The following is a 22,737-nucleotide window of genomic DNA, read 5'->3' on the forward strand; positions in this document are numbered from 1 at the left end:
AATGGGGCCCTTTAGATGTTCAGCTGTCCTTTGTCAACAACAAATTGTCACTGTTTTTTGTGTTGAATATATGTTATATGGTCATTTATGGACCTAATAGGTATCTAAAGGTATACCTAATAGGTATCTTTTGCACGTAAAAAAATATGTATTTTATCAAAGTAATTGTTAACTGAAATACAATTAAGTATATTAATAGTGAAATACAATTAAGAAGAAGTATTTTAATAGTGAAATAATTATTAAGCTCTAACTTAAAATGATTGGGGGCCCATGATCACTGCAGACGGTGACAGCAGCCACGAAATTAAAAGACGCCTGCTTCTTGGGAGAAAAGCAATGACAAACCTAGACAGCATCTTAAAAAGCAGAGACACCACCTTGCCAACAAAGGTCCGTATAGTTAAAGCCATGGTTTTCCCAGTAGTGATGTATGGAAGTGAGAGCTGGACCATAAAGAAGGCTGATCACCGAAGAAATGATGCTTTTGAATTATGGTGCTGGAGGGGACTCTTGAGAGTCCCATGGACTGCAAGAAGATCAAACCTCTCCATTCTGAAGGAAATCAGCCCTGAGTGCTCACTGGAAGGACAGATCGTGAAGCTGAGGCTCCAAGACTTTGGCCACCTCATGAGAAGAGAAGACTCCCTTGAAAAGACCCATATGTTGGGAAAGATGGAGGGCACAAGGAGAAGGGGACGACAGAGGACGAGATGGTGGGACAGTGTTCTCAAAGCTACCAGCATGAGTTTGACCAAACTGCGGAAGGCAGTGGAAGACAGGAGCGCCTGGCGCCTGGCGTGGTCCATGGGGTCACGAAGAGTCGGACACGACTAAACAACTACATGCACTCTGCACATGCTGCTTGAACCTTGCGTTGCAAACGTGGGCCTTCCTTGCTGCAAAACAGGAGACAGGAGAGAAGCCATGAGCCAAGAAACATGGGGCGCCGGGGCTGGATCCTGGGGCGAAGGAAAGCCGTGCCTCTCTGCAACATAGTAAAGGTAAAGGGATCCCTGACCATTAAGTCCAGTCGTGGCTAACTCTGGGGTTGCAGCGCTCATCTCACTTTATTGGCCAAGGGAGCCGGCGTACAGCTTCCGGGAGGTCATGTGGCCAGCATGACTAAGCCGCTTCTGGTGAACCAGAGCAGCGCACAGAAATGCCGTTTACCTTCCCACCGGAGCGGTACCTATTTATCTACTTGCACTTTGACGTGCTTTTGAACTGCTAGGTTGGCAGGAGCAGGGACCAAGCAATGGGAGCTCACCCCGTCGCAGGGATTCGAACTGTCGACCTTCTGATCGGCAAGCCCTAGGCTCACTGGTTTAACCCACAGCGCCACCCGCTTCCCTTCTCTGCAACACCCCCCCAAAAAGGAATCCCGCACGCACACAGGCCACGCCCCCCCTTAAATGAGGCGGCCCTTTGAAGTGCCTGGGAGGGAATCCAGCGATTGGTCACGTGGCCATGCCCAGCAAAGCCCCTCCCTCCCTGTAGAATCTTCCACATTCGCCCAGAAATGCACCGGGTCGCCATGGCTATGGGGATCCCTCGGCGGAGCGCCCTGCTGCTCCTGTCGCTGCTGCTCTGCTTGGCCCTGGAGAGCAGCTGCGCTTTGCACACCAAGGGCGCCCTTCCCCTCGACGCCATCACCTTCTACAAGGTAGAGCAAATTGCCTTTTATTTTCGTTTTCTTAAGGGGAGGGATGGTGCTGGAAACCACACTTGCATGCTTTTTGGGGGGGAGGAGGAACGAGGGGGAAACCTTCTGCTCCGATTCCTCCCGGTGGACGTAGGGGCATCTTTCTCAAATTATGCCCAAAATTGCATTTGCAAAAGCCCGGCTGCCAAGCGTTGCGCGCCCGGTTTGCTTCTTGGTTAAAGCGATTTGCCCATCGCGCCTGCTCTCTGCTTGGGATGGCGCGCCTGAAAAGCGATCAGCTGCGCAACACGCCCCCTCCCCATATTAGTGGGTGGCAGAGGGCATAGTCCAACTGGATTATTGGGGGGGGGGGCGCCCGTTGGCATGAAAAAGGAAAGAAGGGGAGGGGGTGTTGGAGAGGACAAAGGCGACCTGGATACAAGCTAGGTGCAGCCATACTAACGAGGATCCCCGCGCATACAGTATTTGCGATAGGTTTTATTATTATTATTGCTTTTAGATCCCACTTTTCATCCAGGGTACACTCCTCCCCCTTTTATCCCCAAAACAACCCTGAGAGGTAGGTTAGGCAGAGAGTGAGAGACTGGCCCAAGGTCACCCAGTGAGCTTCAGGGCTGAGTGGAGGATTGGAACCCAGGTCTTAGGCCTGCTTTTTGCACACACTAGCTTGGCATCACATTTTCAGGACACAAAGGGCCTCTGAACACAACCTAAATCTCACCCTGAATTATTTTAGCCCCGCTGCCTGAAATTATGTCATCAGATCTTACAGAATCGTGCATGTTGGTAGCAGTAGATTGCAATATTGATTCAATGGATTGGATTAGATTAAAAATAGAGCCTTTATACCACTGTGATTATTGATATTCCATTAGTATCCTGTGTTTTTGTTTGGGTGGGGGACTGGAAGGAGTGCTTGTGCCTGTTTTCTTAGAACTAACCTCCGCGGAATTTACTCCTGTGTAACTCCGCAAGTATTGCAAGGGGGGCGTTTCACTCCCACTTCTTTCTCTGCCCTTAGTTTCAGATAGGCAGTTTAATTGCAAAATTTGTCTCCTTGCTCCACCCAGGCGAGGGAGGTGGCTTCCGACAGTCACCAATCATGGTTGTCCAAGTGGATGCCAAGGGCAGTGCAAACTTGCTTTGCTTTCCAGGGTGAGGAGGGGCACGATTCCTGAATCAGCACTAAGGATTTCCCCCCTGAGCAAAATGAAGTGAGACTACCCCTGAGAATATGCAGAGAGCTCATTTCTAAGCAAGAACATGGAAGGATCACTCCTGGAGTGGTGGGTGGAAAATGGGTTCAAGACAAATTAAGAGTCCCAGCGACTCCTTTTGAATATACACACACAACACACACCCTCCCCATTGTATATTCCTAGGCTCAGAGGTGTGCTTCCTCTTGATATGGAGAATTTATTTTCCTGTAATATATAATAAGCCAGCAGTAGACCTCTTCTTCCAGCAAAACGTTAAGAACATACAAAGACCCTGCAGGATCAGGTTAATGGCTCATCTAGTCCGTCATCCTGCTCTTGCAGTGGCCAACCAGGTGTCTGTGAGAAACCGGCAAGGAGCTTCTGACCACAAGAACACCCTTCCTTCCTGCAGTTTCCAGAAGCTGGTTGTCAGAAGCAATGCTGCCTCCAATTGTAGAGCCCAGAGCATAGCCAAGTGGCTAGTAGAAACCATCAGTAGCCCTGTGTTCCATTCAGGTATCTGAAGAAGTGTGCATGCACACAAAAGCTTATACCCAGAACAAACCTATATCAAGAAATAATACATTTTTTTATTTATATCCTGCTCTTCCCGGTTGAGAAAACTGGGCTCAGGGCGGCTAACAACAAATTTAAAACACGTAATTGATGCAACAAAAAAACAGCATAAAATACAATATAAAACGTGAATAACAATAAATTCAGAATTCAAAAATCAATTTAGGGGGGAAATCCAGCCAATAAACATTAGATGATCACCAGGGCTAGCTGGCTATATTAGTCCTATTTGGGCCAGCAAGGAGACCAGGGAAGAATTACCATATTTTTTGCTCTATAAGACTCACTTTTTCCCTCCTAAAAAGTAAGGGGAAATGTTTGTGCGTATTATGGAGCGAATGCAGGCTGCGCAACTATCCCAGAAGCCAGAACAGCAAGAGGGATTGCTGCTTTCACTGCGCAGTGATCCCTCTTGCTGTTCTGGCTTCTGAGAGTCAGAATATTTTTTTCTTGTTTTCCTCCTCCAAAAACTAGGTGCGTCTTGTGGTCTGGTGCGTCTTATAGAGCGAAAAATACGGTAGCTATGGGATCCCAGAGCAGGTAATAAAAAGGGGAGGGGGAGGGAAGGAAGGGGAATAAAAGATCTGGCTAAGTTCAAATTGAAAGCCAGGTGGAATAACTCTGCCTTAAACTTAGTTGGTCTCTAAGGTGCTACTGGACAATTTTTTAATTTAGTCCTCTCTTCCATTAATTTGTGTAATCGTCGAATCATATAATTGTAGAAGGAACCCAGGAATATACATCTGTCCCATGCGGGGATCAAACCTGCAACCTTATCAGCATCACACTCTGATGAACTGAGCTGCCATTCCTCCCTGCCCTAAATTACATTTCCGAAAAGAAGTAAGGGGAGAGGAGGTAACCAGAAATGGATTTTTGTGTGTGGAAGGACTGTGAGGTCCATTCAGTTCTGCCACTCAAAATAAATTCCTGGGCTCATAATTCTGAATGAAAGATGTTTTGCTCCCAGCTCTACTCAATGGATCTCCTGGGAGTCTAGTTAAAAACAAAGCAGATCCCATGAGCGTAGCATCTGTGCACCCCTGCTAGATCACATATGTTAGATTATATGTACATCATAGAGTAGGGGTATTAATGCACCTGAGCTTGACTTGAATTTCAACCAGCCTGAAGAGCTTATTATGCTGAGGAATTGAATGGAAGCTCCAGGGTGCAACAACTTATTAATTTTTGGAAAAGAACTTAGGATTCCTATCTTGCTAGCTGCATTTCCAGAGTACGTTTGCGTGTAGTCATAGCCACTCAAATTTTATTAGCCTACTGTTAACACGAAGCGTTTCTGCAGCAAAGTCCAGGCATTTTGCACTTATTACCTTGCTAAGTCAAAATTAAGCAAGGCTGCCTCAGAGGCGTGGGAACTGGAGCGTCTCTGCCTAAAGCCTGGGAACTATGCAACTCCAGACAAGTCACATCCTGCACTTTTGTGCCCTGCAGCAGTTCTGTCGGATAAGTGGGGTGCAGCAAGAAACCCCACCTCCGTGTATTTAAAAAATATTTAAATTACTAAATTTTATTAAATTTTTAATAACCAAGAACAAGCATCATATTTCCCTTTGCCCTTTTTTTGTTAAATGGGACTATCACTGGAAAATAGCCTGTTTTACCCTCCTGTAAAATGAGCTCAGTGACAGCCAACTCTGCAGATTCACATGAGAATTGCACCTTTGTTGTTGTTGCTGAATAGTCGTTTAGTCGTGTCCGACTCTTCGTGACCCCCTGGACCAGAGCACGCCCGGCACTCCTGTCTTCCACTGCCTCCCGCAGTTTGGTCAAACTCATGCTTGTAGCTTCAAGAACACTGTCCAACCATCTCGTCCTCTGTCGTCCCCTTCTCCTTGTGCCCTCCATCTTTCCCAACATCAGGGTCTTTCCCAGGGAGTCTTCTCTTCTCATGAGGTGGCCAAAGTATTCGAGCCTCAGCTTCAGGATCTGTCCTTCCAGTGAGCACTCAGGGCTGATTTCCTTCAGAATGGAGAGGTTTGATCTTCTCGCAGTCCATGGGACTCTCGAGAGTCCCCTCCAGCACCATAATTCAAAAGCATCCATTCTTCGGCGATCAGCCTTCTTTATGGTCTAGCTCTCACTTCCATACATCACTACTGGGAAAACCATAGCTTTAACTATACGGACCTGTGTTGGCAAGGTGATGTCTCTGCTTTTTAAGATGCTGTCTAGGTTTGTCATGGCTTTTCACCCAAGAAGCAGGCGTCTTTTAATTTTGTGGCTGCTGTCACCATCTGGAGACATCATGGAGCCCAAGAAAGTAAAATCTCTCACTGCCTCCATTTCTTCCCCTTCTATTTGCCAGGAGGTGATGGGCCCAGTGGCCATGATCTTTGTTTTTTTTGATGTTGAGCTTCAGACCATATTTTGCGCTCTCCTCTTTCACCCTCATTAAAAGGTTTTTTTAATTCCTCCTCACTTTCTGCCATCAATGTTGTGCCATCTCCATATCTGAGGTTGTTGATATTTCTTCCAGCAATCTTAATTCTGGCTAGGGATTCATCCAGCCCAGCCTTTCGCATGATGAGTTGGACGAATCCCTAGCTGAGATGCTTGGCGGTTAGAAGGCCCATGCTCAGCGGTGGGGCAGCTGCCTTGCATGCAAAAAGCTCCCTGGCCTCTTCAGTTATAACAGGGGTTTCAGGCGGGCAGCACTCCGGCCTGAGGCCCTGGAGAACTGCTGGCAGTCTGTGTAGGCAACACTGGCGAGGTGGACTAATGGCATGGCTCAGTGCATTACTGGAAATGTGGCATACAGTGGTGCCCCGCAAGACGAATGCCTCGCAAGACGGAAAACCCGCAAGACGAAAGGGTTTTCCGTTTGCAGAGGCGCTTCGCAAGACGAATTTCCCTATGGGCTTGCTTCGCAAGACGAAAATTGACAAAAAATTTTGAGGTTTTTTTCCGCTCCAAAACCCCTTTTTCTGAAGCCAGTGGCGTAGCGTGGGGGGTGCAGGGGGGGCTGGCCGCACTGGGCGCAACATCTGGGGGTTAGGGTTAGGGGGCGCAAATCCACGGGTTAGGGGGCGCAGATCCACGGGTTAGGGGGCGCAAATTACTTGCCTTGCCCCGGGTGCTGACAACCCACGCTACGCCACTGTCTGAAGCGCTAAGCTGCTGAAAGCCTTTTAGCAGCTAAACTGCTAATCCCTTAAACCTTAAAAAGCCGTTTTTAGCCCTTAAACTGCCAATAGCGCTAATAGCGCTAATCCGCTAATGGGCTTGCTTCGCAAGACGAAAAAACCGCAAGATGAAAAGACTCGCGGAACGGATTATTTTCGTCTTGCGAGGCACCACTGTATATGCTATTAGTATATAAAGCCAGTAGCAACTGGGAACCAGTTTACCTGTGAGATTGCCTTACAGCATAAATGCCCACTCAACTACTTTGGTATACAGAACTGACACAGGTGCCACATAATACCTGTATCTGCATTTGTAAGAAATCAGTCTTTTAGTATGATAATCAGCACCCTAAAACCACTGCCTGTTGACATCAGGCGGGCGCCTTCACTGTCCTCTTTTTGGTGCCTGCTGGAAACCTGAAGGAGAGTCTCCATCCCCATCGTTCAGCCCGGACAGTGAAGTCCAGCTCCAAGGGCCTTCTGGCGGTTCCCTCCCTGCGAGAAGCGAGGTTACAGGGAACCAGGTAGAGGGCCTTCTTGGTAGTGGCATCCGCCCTGTGGAACGCCCTCCCATCATGTCAAGGAGATAAACAACTATCTGACTTTTAGAAGACATCTGAAGGCAGCCCTGTTTAAGGAAGCTTCTAACATTGGATGTTTTATCGTGTTTTTAATATTCTGTTGGGAGCCGCTCAGTGTAGCTGGGGAAACCCAGCCAGATGGGCGGGGTATAAATAATAAATTATTGTTATTGTTTAGGCAAACACACCCACCGATTTAGAACTTTGACATGTTTTAATCTGTTTTTGGCTTATCGTCAATTTTGAAATTCTGAATGTTTTAAACAGCTGCTTTTAACTGTTTTCGACGATAACACAGAATCCTATTGGCTGAAGATATTTTAAGATTGAATTAATTTGTATTTGTAAATTCATATAAGATTACTTACACAAGATTGCGTTTTTTGTTTGTTTTGTTTTGTTTATTTAAGATTGTTTCTTTTCTATGAATTTCAATAAAGTATGGCTTTTTTAAAAAAGACATTTTAAGATCTAGAGTCAATTGACTAAATTATTTCTGGATGTCTAGGAACTTAGCTAGAGTTGGTGGTCAGCACTGGTTTTTGAGAAGAAGCAACAGAGTGCCTCTCACTTTTTAAGCGCATGCTGAATTCCAAAGGAATGGGGGATGGGGGCCTCCAAATATTGTTGGACCCCAGTCCCCAGCAATGACCAATGGTCAAGGATAATGGGACTTACTGCCCAGTCACTATTGAGGGAGACAGACAGGGTGGGGACAGGTTCCTTATCCCAGCTGTAAAGGTTGAGTGACCAATGACAGCCTCAGGTTAGATGTTCAGTAGTCAGAATGCCTCAGGTGTTTTGCAGGTGACTTTGGAAACCAGATCGCTTCCAGACAGCGCACATTCAGAGCTTTTGTGGTGCTTTCCTTTTAGGTGATCCCGAAGCACAAGTTTGTGCTGGTGAAATTTGACACCCAGTATCCTTACGGAGAAAAGCAGGATGAGTTCAAAAAGGTGGCCGAAAGCTCAGAATCCAGTGACGATTTGTTGGTGGCCGAGGTGGGGATATCAGGTGAGATGCTTATGGCGGACTTGTACACAGATCATGAGGTCTATTAATTTATCTTTTACTTCTCTTCTTTTTTTAAATGGATGCCAGATTAACTGTTATATCTCTTAACACTGTGCAAACATCGATAACGGAAGGAGGGCTTTTTGCTTAGGATAAGCTGATCAGAATGATGCCTTTCCTCCTCAATCTCTGCAAACATCTCTTCCTCCTGGCTGATGCAACATCCTGACTTTAGCAGAGCTTTAATTGTATTAACTGGTTGACGTTGCTGAATGTTGTGTGTGAGAGAGGGAGAGAGATGGTCTTGTGGATTATTAGGAAATAGGGAGTAAACTCACTGACTAAGATATTGAAGGGACGCGGGTGGCGCTGTGGGTAAAACCTCAACGCCTAGGACTTGCCGATCCCATGGTCGGCGGTTCGAATCCCCACGGCGGGGTGCGCTCCCGTCGTTCGGTCCCAGCGCCTGCCAACCTAGCAGTTCGAAAGCACGTCAAAGTGCAAGTGGATAAATAGGTCCCGCTTACCAGCGGGAAGGTAAACGGCGTTCCGTGTGCTGCGCTGGCTCGCCAGATGCAGCTTGTCACGCTGGCCACGTGACCCGGAAGTGCCTGCGGACAGTGCTGGCTTCCGGCCTCTAGAGTGAGATGAGCGCACAACCCTAGAGTCTGTCAAGACTGGCCTGTACGGGCAGGGGTACCTTTACCTTTAAGATATTGAAATTTTTGTTTTTCAGGGGGTAGGGGAAGAATTTGTGTTGAAGATGCCTAGAGGGAGGCTGAAGAGACAGGCATGGCTTTAATTTCCTCTTTCCCCCTGCCATTGCCCAGTCTGCAGGAGGATTTTTTCCTAAGTTCCCCACTCCCATGCAAATTTTGATTTGAGGAGCAGGGGAACCATGTGAGAGAGAGCTAGTCATTACTGATTTTTATGTTATATCGGTGGAGTGAGAAAAGGTGCTATACACAGCCAGAAACACAGTGCTCACCGTATCTTTTGCTCCATAAGACGCACCTGACCATAAGACGCACCTAGTTTTTAGAGGGAGAATGCAAGAATATTTTTTTTTAAAAAAAAAGGGAGCGCTGAGCAGAGCCTGTATGCATCCCAGGCTCTGCTTAGCGCTCTCTTTCACGAGCTGCGTGGAGCGTGTGTGCGGCGCTTGCAGGCTTTTCCCCAGGAGGGAGAAGGGCAGCTCCGTGCGGCTTGTGAAAGGGAGCGCGGCTCTTGGGGGCTTTTGTGGGAGGTGGGGGAAAGGACTGAGGGGCTGCCCTCTGTCCCTTCCCCCACCTCCCACAAAAGCCAGCAAGAGCCGTGCGCTCTTTAAAGGGAGCATGGCTCTTGCGGGCTTCTCTACGAGGTGGGAGAATTCCCCCACCTCCCGCAAAAGCCAGCAAGAGCCCTTCTCCCTCCTCGGGGAAAAGCCCGCAAGAGCCATACACACACTAGGCATGGCTCTTTAAAGAGCGCAGGCTTTTCTACGAGGTGGGGGAATTCCCCCACCTCCAGCAAGAGCCGCATACTCTTTAAAGGGAGCACTGCTCTTGCGGCCTTTTCTACGAGGTAGGAGTCAGTGACAGGCTGGCCTTCTCCCTCCTCGGGGAAAAACCCGCAAGAGCCGCACGGAGCGTGTTTGCGGCTCTTGGGGGCTTTTCCCACCTGCCTTCGCTCCATAAGACGCACACACATTTTCCCTTACTTTTTAGGAGGGAAAAAGTGCTTCTTATGGAGCGAAAAATACGGTGCTTCATTATTTCTAAATTTGCTTTTTTTGTGATGGGGTGGACCTTTAGAGAAACAGGGGACTTGGTTGCAGGGAGGTGAAAGCAGCTTGCAAAAACGGTGAGCACTCTCATTCCATTTACCTGCTCCTTATCAGAGAGGGAGAAAATGTAGCAGCGTAAGAAGTTCGCTGCTGGATCAGGCTGAAGATTCCATCTAGCTCAGCATCCTGTTCTCAAAGTGGCCAGCTTGATGCCTCAATGGGGAACCCGCAAGCAGGATCCGAGCACCTGCAGTTCTCAGCAGCTGGTAGTCAGGTGCACAATGCAGATGACAGCGGAGGTACAACACATTCTATAGCATTTGTTGTGTCTCCTGCCAGTTTGCAAGTTGCTGATTTCGTTTTGCTTTTTTGCAGACTTATTCGTGTTGACTGCACCAATGAATCACAGGAAACCCTCTGTGTGTGTGTTTGCTTAAAAGGAGCAGGGATGGGGAGAGAGAGAGAGATTGCAAGGCTTGCAATGTGTTCAGTTATGAGGTATGGGGTATTTTGAGGAAGCACCCCATGCATAAGACTGGTGTGTGTGTGTCTGTGCATGCTCCTTTCTGCATCACCACTTTGCCTGGGAATGTGCAAGGCATGTTGCGTGACAAGTGCCATTTTCCAGCCCCACACAGGTGTCTCCTAGGCACACACATAACCCCCTTCCCCATTTTGCTATGGAAATGGGAGAAGCCTCAACCGGCCGAAGGGAATCCCTGATTTAACGCAAGTGAGCAGTGATCTCCCATTGCAAGCAGGGGGGTTCTGATACGGGATTCTCCCCTCTACAGGCTTTCCCTACTGGCTAGATGGGTTTTTACCATGTGTTCACTGGTCAGGATTTTAGCATTTCATTAAACGTATTTGGTTTTGTGTGTGTGGTTTTATCTGTTTTTAATTATCTTACATGTGAATCGCCCTAAGACAGTGGTTTAGAAGGCGATTAAGGAATTAATTGTAATAATAATATGGTGCTTCCCCAGAATAGAGATCCCCATTAAGTTAAGTTAGGCCTAAACGGCCTCGGTCTTGTACACCTGAAGGAGCATCTCCACCCCCATCGTTCCAGCCCAGACACTGAGGTCCAGCTCCAAGGGCCTTCTGGCGGTTCCCTCATTGCGAGAAGTGAGGTTACAGGGAACCAGACAGAGGGCCTTCTTGGTAGTGGCGTCCGCCCTGTGGAACGCCCTCCCATCAGATGTCAAAGAAATAAACAGCTATCTGACTTTTAGAAGACATCTGAAGGCAGCCCTGTTCAGGGAAGTTTTGAATATTTACTGCTGTATTGTTTTTAACACTCGATTGGAAGCCGCCCAGAGTGGCTGGGGAAGCTCAGCCAAATGGGCGGGGTATAAATAATAAATTATTATTATTATTATTATTATTATTATTATTATTATTATTAGGCGCTTACTTCTGTGTGGGTATAGGACTCAGCTCCTCTGTCCTGAGTCTAGAACATTTCAAAATGAAAAACGATACAGTCCAGATTTAGACACTGTAAAAACCCACAGGTTTCAGTGAGAAAGACTAGTATGTGTTTATTCCCTGAAACCAGGGCGGTTAAACCGCAGCTCTCCAGATGTTGTTGAACAACAACACTCAACAATCTTGATCGCGGACTATATTGGCAGTGGCCCAGCTGTCTGGGAACATGTTGCATGAGTTTTTGGGTTTCCCATTGGGCATTGTAGGATTGCAGCCATAGCCTTAGGCAGCCATAGTCCCATTTTCAAGTCCTACTGTTTTATTATCGGTCTTCTGTTCGCAGATTATGGTGACAAGCTGAACATGGAACTGGGGGAGAAGTACAAGCTTGATAAAGACGCTTACCCGGTTTTTTACCTGTTCCAAGATGGCGACCTGGACAACCCTTTGCCGTACCCTGGGCAGGTCAAAGCGAGCTCCCTGCAGCGCTGGCTGAAGAGCCGGGGAATCTACATGGGGATGCCGGGGTGCCTGAAGGAGTTTGACACCTTGGCCAGCAAATTTGTGGGCGCCACGGAAGAGCTGGAGCGCCAAGCCCTCCTGGAAGAAGGGCGGAAGCTCCTGGCCAGGGCGAAGGAGACAGAGCAGAAGTCCTCGGAGCAGTACGTCAAGGTCATGAGCAAAATCCTCACCCAGGGGGACCGGTTTGCCGCCAGCGAAGTCTCCCGGATCAGCAAGCTCATTGAGGAGAACAAGATGAGCGAGGGCAAGAAGGAGGAACTCCAGAAGCGCTTGAACATCCTTGCTTCCTTCCAGAAGAAGACCAAGGAGGAGAAGGAGGAACTTTGAGATGCTAGAAATGGCATTCTCTGTGGAATCTTGAGTGGGTCGAGGTCCCAATCTGGTGCTCATGCTTCATGCAAGCAAAAATGCCCTGCTCTCTTTTAACGAATTCCCCTCATAGAGAAGCTTCCCACATACACACATGCACACCCCTTTTAAACTTTTATTTTAAACGAAAGGCATCCCTTAGGTGCCACTCAGAACAGTACGGAGACTGCCATCGTTCCCAGCGCTGTTGAGAGCATTGCAGGTAGAAGATCCGTTAATCCTTTGTTTAAAAAGGCAAAAAATAAATAAATCTTTCCTTCCCCCTTGCCGTTTTCTCCTCCTCTAAGAAAAAGGCTTCTCCTCACAGGTGTTGTCCATGCCAGTCATGTTTCCAAGATGGCCGCCCTCAGGACTTGGCGCAGCTCCTTCTTCACTGGTGGGGTTTTCAAAATGGCTGCACTTGGAACATGAGGCGACCTCTTGTCATTGCTTGAATTCTCAAGGTGCAGCCAATCCTGGCCCCACCAGGCCTGTAACGTTGTGGACCATGCCAGCTGGCCCACAAACAAAACAGAAGGCTTATTGAGTCATTGGGTGGGGAGAGTTGCCAGATATTCATGGCGGGCTGCAGTCAGCGTGGTGAGCTCAAAATGGCCGCCCTCAGAATGGTGCTTGGTGTTCTGGCGGGCAATGGAAGAAGATGGCCGCCCTCCCTGTTTTTATGTGATCTGTGCTGAGGAATTCAACCATCCGAGCAAGCAGGGGGTGGAATCATTTATGTGTGTGTGTGTTTTTTTGGGAGCCCAGGTTTGGCCAAAGCAAAACATGCATTTGAGATGGGGAGGCAAAAATGGCGTTCGTCTCTTTACTGACCAGTATTTGCAAAAATGTTTTTTTGGAGGGGAATTACATGGGTACTTAATTTGCTAATAAAGGTTATTGGGCGGAAAATTCACAGTCGGGTTATGATTTTCCCTCCATTTCTTGCTGCTTTTGTCAACAAGATTAGTGTTGCCCTCAGTGCTGAGCGAAAGAAAATGGAGCTCTCATTCGATCTGAACTCTTGCTCAGAGCAGTTTGCGATTTGTGAGAACTGACTGTGGAAGTTGGCACTTCAATGTGATTGATTTTCCTCCTTTTTTGTTTTGTTTTAAATAAACTTTTAAGTGTTTGAGAACAAACTGCCCGAGGTGGGAATGCTGAGATTGGAGTGTTTCACGTTCTTCCCTTTATTAAAACCAACAACAGTGGGGTTGGCAGTTTGGATTGGGGCCCTGCGAGAGCGAGGCAAAAGGTTAGACCCTCTCCCCTGTGCTGTGCTACAGTTTAATTCAAATCAAGCATGCAAAGCTGCTTTTTTTAATATGGGGACTTCTGTTTGGGGAATCCCCCTGTGCTGTCCCTAGCTTGGCTCTCTATGTAGCAGGGGAAACCTTGGGACATCACCCTACTAATGTCTGGAGACCCGACTCGAGAGCCCTGATCTCCAGTCCTCTACAGTTTCACCAAGCTTCAGAGCCGATCCGTACCATCATATGATCTAGAAACTTTTGCGTGTTTTTGGTGATGCTGAAATCTTTGCCCAATACCAGATCCCCACACATAAACAATATGTGTCCACCTCACTTTCAGTGGGGAGAATTGGAGGTGAGCAAGAAGCTGAGCGGCCTCACTTGCCCAATTCCTTTTGATTGCCCCTCCTTAATGATGTAACTGGCCATCACTGCCTCCTGTGGGAGAGAGTTCCACAGGCCCGCTATGCGCTGTTTGAAGAAGTCCGTCCTTTTAGCTGGCCGCGTCTACTAGCCATGATGGCTGTACTTCTGGACGCAGAAGGAGGGGAGAGTTGCTGTCAGGGCCGGCCCACCCATGAGGCAAGGTGAGGCAGCCGCCTCAGGCAGCAGGATCCACACGGGCAGTAGATCTGGCCTCCCAAGGAATGCATTGCCCACTGCCAGTGGCAGCAACAGCTGTGGCACGCTGCTTGAAGGCATTTTGTGGCTTGCCTCAGGTGCCAAAATGTCTTGAGCTGGCCCTGGTTGTGCTTAAAGCCTGCTTGGAAGCTGTGTTACATGCTTTTCTTTAAAAATTAAATACTTTTGACAAGAAAACAGCCCTTGGGCTAGGAAAGGATAGCTGCTCCTGTTTCAGGAGACTGAGCTGGAGGGACGCTTGTCCAAACAGACAAAGACTTGTGTTGACTGCTGGCTCTTCCTGGTTCAAAGGTGCTCAAGAAGGGTAATGAGTCTGCGGGGAAAGTAACAGATCTGATTGACAGCCTGAAATTGTCCCCCTGCTCCAAGTGACTAGGCCAAAGCAGCAGGGCTTCTCCTTTTTAGTGTTCATTTTCCACTGAAGACACGGGCTCATTTCAAGAAGACACAAAAGACTTGCTCACTCAAGTGGAGTCACAGGTGCCTGTTTTGATGAGAGCGGTGAATCCAGCTTGGCACATCTCTCTCTGCTGCCCTTTCATTGAGTTCTTTTTAAGTTTGCAAAGCCTGGGTTTTATTTGTGATGCTCTGAAATAACAAGTACCGTATGTCCTGGCGTATAAGGCGACTTTTGAACCCCGGAAAATTTTCTCCAAAGTCGGGGGCCGTCTTCTACGCCAGGTATGGTTGTGGCCAAACTGCGGGAGGCAGTGGAAGACAGGAGTGCCTGGCGTGCTCTGGTCCATGGGGTCACGAAGAGTCGGACACGACTAAACGACTAAACAACAACAACATGGTTGTGGCAGGTGGCGACGGCTGGCTTGGAACGGCGATGGGCAGAAGGATGGTAAGAGCTGCCCCCCATCTCCATCCCTGGCCGCCTCCTGAAGCAGCAGCAACCGCGGCAGCCTGCCCTTCCCACGGTGAGGTGGTGCGCAGCTTCGGCCAGGGCTCTGAGGAGCTGGGCATCCCCACAACTGCCAGCCGGTGAGCGCAGCCTGCCGCTTTGCTGAACAGCCGACTAGGGCTTGCTGACCTTGCCTCGGGCTGCTGCTGCAACGGCAGAGGCAGTGGAGGGGTGTGCGCTCTGCCCCTGGCGGCGCTTGGCGGGCTTTAGGTTGAGGGGCTGCCTCTAGTTGGCTGCAGGCGGAGGTAGTCTTATACGGCGAGTATATCCCAAACTCTCTATTTTAACAGGAAAAGTTGGTCGTCTTATATGCCCAGTTGTCTTATAGGCCGGAAAATACGGTATTAGGAAAAATTTCCCTTCAGTACTTCCTTGGAATTATAAATATTTTTGATTTTCAAAAAATACACTCGCAATAATAGGAAACAGAGAGCAGGGCTATAGGGGCAGGTCTTATATAGTTGGGAATGGTGCTTTTTTTGTTTTAACGTGTTTTTATTGGGTTTTGAAAAGGGAAAAATCCCAAATCAATATTTCCCTTTAGTTCATAAGAAACAGTTAAGCAGAGGTGCCTGCCTAAAAAGACCCAGTGTGCTCTTAGCTTTCTTTGAACCTGGGCTAGGATTGGTGTACTCACAAATCTCCTTTTTTGCACTCTTCCCACCCTCCCCACCCTTGACAATTTTGTTGAGCAAGTCATTCATTCACTGGCATGTTACAGAACATTTTTGTCTCACAACCACTTAAGGTAGGAGCTTATTCAGAGTCCAGCTGCATCCTTAGGCCACAGGCCCATCTGGTCCAGCGCCCGGATTCCTGTTGTGGTCCAGAAGATGTGTCCAGCAGGCTCATGAGCAGAGGATGCTCAGGTGCCTTCCACTTTTGCACCCAGCAATGTATCTGGACGCACACTTGTCTGTGACGGGATTTCTGTGGTCTGCAAACTTTTTCAGCAGGGGGCTGGTCCACAGTCCCTCAGACCTTGTGGGAGGCCAGACTATATTTTGGAAAGGAAAAAAAATGAACAAATTCCTATGCCCCACAAATAACCCAGAGATGCATTTTAAATAAAAGGACACATTCTACTCATGTAAAAACACGCCGATTCCCGGACTGTTTGCAGGCTGGATTTAGAAGGTGATTGGGCCAGATCCAGCCCCCAGGCGTTAGTTTGCCTACCCATGAATTTAACCATCGGGAGATTTAGCCACCTGAAGTCCTACCCACCATGAAACGGCCTAATTTGTCTTGGACAGATTATAATATAGTCAGGTGGGATGCAAATTTAACATTAAAGCCATATGGTGCCTGTGATTATATTGCCACGTTTTGTCAGGGCAAACTTGGGGGCTGAGGTCTCTGTGCTCCCCCCCCCCCCCCAATTTGGCAGAATCAGCCCCACTCACAAATGCAACAAGGCTATCTTACTACGTTTTGAAATAAGTGGTGCACATTACAAGACTTCAGTCCAGATTCTAAAATCAACCAGCTACCCCAGTTAATTCAGATTCCAGAAATTCATTCCATGCCATGTGAATAAGTCTCTCCCCCCCAGAAGCAGGTTTAGACCAGGGTTTCCCAAATTTGGGTCTCCAGCTGTTTTTGGAACTACAACTCCCATCATCCGTAAGCTAGCAGGACCAGTAGATTTAATCAACCTTTGCCTCTTTACGACATTTGCCTAATCAGCGCAATGTTCAGAGGATATGATTAATCCTGGTTAATAAAATTAAAAAACCTTAAGTGGTCTATATTTATAAATATTATTTGTCGCAGAGATGACAGGGAGAAGACGAGGCCATGATCCATTCAGAGCAGTGGCATAACTGCACTGGAGAGCGTTGCGCGGCGACCAGCAGATGGAGATGCTGATTCATTAGTAGAAGGGACCGCAGTTTAAATTCAGGGAATTGTAGCGGCTGGTTTCTCCTCGTATTATTCTGGGGGATTGTGAAAAACGGGTAGGTGGTTGTCGATGCTCAATAAATTCTGGAGATCAGCAAAATAATCGTCCTTCTCCCCAGGCGAGCGCCTCTGGAATGGATGGCTTTACCCCTGACGCGTGGGCCGCATGGAGGCTTAGAGATCGTAGACTCAATAGTGCTGCAAAGGGTTCTAAGGGTCATCTAGTCCAACCCACAGCCCTGGAGCTGCTCCTGCTTTTGATCTGCAGAGAAATTTCCATGCCGTTTCTTCCCACTTTTATCGAGGGTTTTTTTTCCTTTTTATTTGCTTTTTGGTTTGTCTAAAACCCCTCTTTTCCCCCATTTCACTACTTCTGACCTTTAAAAATTTCCGGTCCTTTTTTTCCTTCCATCATCATCAACAACAGCATCATCATCAAACCAGTAGCTTTCTGCTTTCCCTCCCTCTCTCCACTCCCCGCTCATCGCCCGGTTTCCCCTCCTTTTCTCCAAGGGGGCGCGGAGGTTGCGCGGCTGCGCCTGGGGCGGGACCAGCGAGGGCGGGCGGGGCGGGGAGGAGGAGGGCGCTGGCCGGCCGCTCCCGCGGCTGCTCCGCCTGGCTAGCATGGCTTTCTCCGCGCCCGGCGCTGTCCCCGCGGGGCTCCGCACCCAGGACGCCTGGTCCCAGCAGGTAAGCGATGCCCGTCCCTCTCCAAGCAGACCCCGCATCTCTTTGACTCCAGTCCTTCCTTCCTTCTCGCCAGCCCAGGATCACCCTCGTTTTTCCCCACCAGAAGTCAGCCCCCGCCCCCCAAATTTGCTTTCTGAGCAAAGAAAAGACCCCTTTCTGAGCAGAATGGGGAATTTTGCCCCCCAGAAGAGTTACCCATGCCTTTTGCAATGGAGAAACCCACCGCTGCTTCTGGAGTCCCTTGTGCAGGCTCCTTGCGGCTCTCTGCAGCCTAATCAGGTTTCTAGTCCTCTGCGTGGAAAGATCCATCCTTCCTCCGCTTAGCTGCCCCTCCCTCTCCCTTCTGTGCTCAGGTTTGGCCATCCATGGCTACTGGTCCTCATGGCCAGGTGCTCTCGTCAGGATCAGAGGTATAACACCCTTTGCTGCGCAGCAACAACAGCACGCCCTCAGCTACACCCGCAATATACTCAGGCTGACGAAAAGGTGTAATGGTTTGGAGGCTGTGGGCAGAATAAAAGTGGCCACCCAAACTCTTAAAATGCTAGAACTTACAGGCAGCGGGCTGGGGGGGGGGGGCGGCGGATATGTATCCAGAACAAACTAGAGGAAATTGGGTAGCTGAGACAACTTTCCTCCTGCTAGATTTCCCTCATGCTTCAGGTTAAGAACTTTGCTTCAGGATGAGAACTGAAATCGTGCAGCGGCGGCGGGAGGCCCCATTAGCTAAAGTGGTGCTTCAGGTTAAGAACAGTTTCAGGTTAAGAACGAATTAAGTACTTAACCCGAGGTACCACTGTAAGGTGAATGCACAGCAGCTGGAAAGGTTCAAGCTATGCTTCAGTTAGCAGAACTTGGATTTGAGTCTATCTTCTGTTAACGAGGCAAATACAGAAGGTTGCATTTTTAAGTGTTGCCTTGTTTGTAAGCCTCCTGGGGCACATTTATCTATTGGCAGGGGGCCATGAAAATCTAAATAGTAATAAAAATGATAACTTACTCGCGGCATAACTATGGAACTGACTGCCACAGGATGCCCTGGCATTGTGCTGCCTGCTGGCTCTGATGTTTTTAAAAGTGGATTAGCCAAATGCATGAAGGATGGGGCCACGAGTAGGTTATTAGCTCAATGGAGTCTTCATTTCAAGGACATCAGAAGAGCCTGACAGCGACTCAGACCAAAGGAAGCACGTCTAATCCAAGTCCCATAGAGGCCAGCTGGATGCCCCAGTGGAAATCCCGCAAGCAAGAACCTGAGATCAGTAGCCCTCTCCCTACTTGTGATGCTCACCAGGAGAATTCAGTTAGTTCCCAATGCTGGCATAATACATGACCATCATTGTCAGTAGCCTTAAAGGTAAAGGTAAAGGTACCCCTGCCCGTACGGGCCAGCCTTGACAGACTCTAGGGTTGTGCGCTCATCTCACTCTATAGGCCGGGGGCCAGCACTGTCCGGAGTCACTTCCGGGTCACGTGGCCAGCGTGACAAAGCTGCATCTGGTGAGCCAGCGCAGCACACGGAAACGCCATTTACCTTCCCGCCAGTAAGCGGCCCCTATTTATCTACTTGCACTTAAGGGTGCTTTCGAACTGCTAGGTTGGCAGGCGCTGGGACTGAGCAACGGGAGCGCACCCCGCTGCGGGGATTCGAACCGCCAACCTTTCGATCGGCAAGCCCTAGGCATTGAGGCTTTTACCCATAGCGCCACCCGCGTCCCTACCGCGTCAGTAGCCTTACGTTCCACAAATGCCTTTTAAAGCCATGCAGTTGGCTCCTTACCTCTCGCGCCCTGACCTAGCCACTGTGATCCACGCGTCGGTCACCTCCAGACTTGATTATTGTAACTCACTCTACGTGGGGCTGCCCTTGAGACTGACCCAGAAACTCCAGCGGGTGCAGAATGCTGCAGCGAGACTCCTTAGGGGGTCCTCGCTGCGAGATCACATTCACTTGGTGCTATACCAGCTGCACTGGCTCCTGGTGGGGTACAGAATCAGGTTTTAGGTGCTGGTTTTAACCTTTAAAGCCCTATACAGCCTAGGACCCTAGTACCTACGGGACCGCCTCTCCTGGTATGTCCCACAGAGGACCTTACAGTCTTCAAACAAAAACATCTTGGAGGTCCCGGGCCACAGAGAGGTTAGGCTGGCCTCAACCAGAGCCAGGGCTTTTTCGGCCGTGGCCCCGATCTGGTGGAATGCTCTGTTACAAGAGACCAGGGCCCTGCGGGACTTGACATCTTTCCGCAGGGCCTGCAAGACAGAGCTGTTCCACCAGGCCTTTGGCCAGGGCACAGCCTGACCCCCTCCTTTGGCAATCTTCACAGAACTCTAGCCCAATGGTTGCCATGAGTTTGATTTGAATTAATTTTATAATGAATGGTGATTTTTAGAATGATTTTAGAATGGTGTATTATTTTATTGTTGTTAGCCGCCCTGAGCCCGGCTTCGGCTGGGGAGGGCAGGATATAAATTAATTTTATTTTTATTATTATTATTATTATTATTATTATCCATTACTACGTCTTGCGGGAGCAAATTCCATAGTTACAGCTCTGTGCCGTGTGAAGAAGTCCCTTATTTATTGCATGTATTTCCCACCTTTTTCCTCCAAGGAACTCAAGGCGCCATGCATGGTCCTCCACCTGATCACACTGTCTCTGAGTATATCCACATGTTCAGCCCCTGACCAAGTGCGACCCACAATGCATTGCTTTGCCAGCCTACTTCCCTCTATACGTGCAGAACTACACCTGCCATCAGCACCAGTGCCATGTGGCCATGCATGCTGCAGCTGATGGGAGTTGTAATAATAATAATAGGTAAAAGGTAAAGGTACCCCTGCGCGTACGGGCCAGTCTTGACAGACTCTAGGGTTGTGCGCCCATCTCACTCAAGAGGCCGGGGGCCAGCGCTGTCCGGAGACACTTCCGAGTCATGTAACCAGCGTGACATCGCTGCTCTGGCGAACCAGAGCCGCACACGGAAACGCCGTTTACCTTCCCGCCAGTAAGCGGTCCCTATTTATCTACTTGCCCCCAGGGGTGCTTTTGAACTGCTAGGTTGGCAGGCGCTGGGACCGAACAACGGGAGCGCACCCCGCCGCGGGGATTCGAACCGCCAACCTTTCGATCGGCAAGCCCTAGGCACTGAGGCTTTTACCCACAGCGCCACCCGCGTCCCTAATAATAATAATAATTTATTATTTATACCCCGCCCATCTGGCTGGGCTTCCCCAGCCACTCTGGGCGGCTTCCAAAAGAATATTAAAATACTGTGATACATCAGACATTAAAAGCTTCCCTAAACAGGGCTGCCTTCAGATGTCTTCTCAATCTGGAGGACACCCAAGTTGTTGAAGGCTGTATCATAGAATCATAGATCTGGAAGGGACTCCAGTCCAAGCAATGCAGGAATATGCAGCTGTCCCGTACGGGGATTGAACCTGCAACCCTGGCAATACCAGCACCAACTGAGCTATCCCATGGTCATGCCAGGGATACATCTCATTTTGCTCTCTCTTCTCTCCAGATCTTTCCTGTCATCCACTGGATCCAAGCAGTCATGGCTACTTTGAGGTACTGCAAAGCTTCTTCTTTCTAAAGATGTAACCTGGGACTGATGGAGAGTCTCCCGCCAGAGGCTGGTCTCTTGTTTTAGGATAGCTCTGAAACTTTGAGGATTTGTTCTCTTCTCTTTTACTGGCCATTGCTGATGTTCTTTATTTACTTATTTTGAAAGCCTGTTGTGAGTCACCTCGAGTGTCAGAGAGGCGGAAGATGAACGAATGAAATGAAAATGTCATCAGCCAGCAGTTTTGACAAATTAAAACATTTTCTCTGTCCCTGTTGGCCTTGAGGTGCATTTGTGCAAAGGCTTTGCATGCTTTGGGTCGCTACATTATCTTTGTGCCATTAACTTCAGCAAAAGTTGGCAGGTGCAGATTTTTGCAGGAGGAAGTGAATTATTTTTGGTTGCCTTCTACTGAACGCAGATCAAGCCGCTGCTAAAAAGCATAGTAATGAGGCTTGGGGAAAATGTTGGCAACCCTTTCCATATACCAGTCCTCCTTTGCATTCTTTGTCTAAGGCAGTGGAAGCTGGAAGTAGCAAAGATTAGGCTGTGTGTGTGTGTGTGTGTGTGTGTGAGAGAGAGAGAGAGAGAGAGAGAGAAATACAAAACAAGAGCTCAAGCGGTCATCAACTTCTTGTCCTGGAGATGCTCCTACACCAGGGGTAGGCAACCTAAGGCCCATGGGCCACATGCAGCCCACGGGGGTCGTTTAACGGACCCACGAGCTGCCCCTGAACTGAGCTGCCCACTCAGCGAGTCCCCACATGGTGTGCTAAACCAGCGCAGCGCAAGGACTCGCTTCTGCAGTGCCGAAAATCACGTTTGCGGCGACGCTGGAAATCATGTCTGCCTGAAATCGCAGGTGCGCGTGCGATCCGGCCCCCGGAGGGATCGGAGTGAACCGGCCCAGGCGAGGTAAACCTTGCCGACCCCTGCCCTATGCCCTTTAAGCAGAAACTCGGCAGATAAGCTTTCTCCATCATGCAGGCTCAATGATGCCGAAACTGTCACCTACAGAATTTCTGATGGCCACCTGATGTTCCAGGCATGAGAGCCCCCACCAGAAGGAAAGTTGGCAACAGTGGTGGACCTTGGCATCTCAGATTTCAGTGGCGTCCTGTGCAGTGCCGAAAACTGACACCCACCCGCCCTGCCCACTTTTTTCTCTCAGTTAGATGTTAGGTAGCCTTTGTGGGCAACCTTAAACTCAACCAAGCAACTCTTTGTTCCCACAGCGTAATAGGGTCCAGTTCGCTGATTGGTTATGCAATGCTCCAGAATACAGCCAGATCCCCCCAGGTAAGGGAATTTCTTTTATTGTTTATTTATTTTTATTGCTTTTTTTTAAAAAAAGAATTAAGCTAAATTGCACTTTATGTAAGCAGCTCAGTAGGGAGGGGCAGCAGTCTCCGTGAAGAATGTTTAAAAATTTCAAGGGCATTCTTCCCTCCTAGTTGCTAAAACAAATATTTCACTCCAGAGGCTGAATCATCATCTTGTTTCCTTTCAGAGCAGC

General features: G+C 48.7%; 2 protein-coding genes across 2 annotated transcripts in view; both read left to right on the forward strand.

The window, feature by feature from the left end:
• Positions 1 to 1,481: 1,481 nt before the first annotated feature.
• On the forward strand, positions 1,482 to 13,167 carry ERP29 (endoplasmic reticulum protein 29). The gene is made up of 3 exons (XM_083454299.1): positions 1,482 to 1,666; positions 8,047 to 8,185; positions 11,725 to 13,167. The coding sequence occupies exons 1-3, from the start codon at positions 1,523 to 1,525 to the stop codon at positions 12,228 to 12,230; spliced, it is 789 nt and encodes a 262-aa protein (XP_083310425.1). The 5' UTR covers positions 1,482 to 1,522; the 3' UTR covers positions 12,231 to 13,167.
• A 4,336-nt stretch (positions 13,168 to 17,503) lies between these two features.
• TMEM116 (transmembrane protein 116) overlaps positions 17,504 to 22,737 on the forward strand; it is a 34,312-nt gene continuing 29,078 nt past the window's right edge. Inside the window, exons 1-3 of the mRNA XM_083454177.1 lie at positions 17,504 to 17,648; positions 21,180 to 21,226; positions 22,457 to 22,520. Coding sequence (XP_083310303.1) covers positions 17,583 to 17,648; positions 21,180 to 21,226; positions 22,457 to 22,520 — 177 coding nt within the window. The 5' untranslated portion in view covers positions 17,504 to 17,582. The remainder of the gene's footprint in view (positions 17,649 to 21,179; positions 21,227 to 22,456; positions 22,521 to 22,737) is intronic.

This window comes from Podarcis tiliguerta (genome assembly GCF_965153285.1).
Source record: "Podarcis tiliguerta genome assembly, chromosome: 8".
NCBI lineage: Eukaryota > Metazoa > Chordata > Lepidosauria > Squamata > Lacertidae > Podarcis > Podarcis tiliguerta.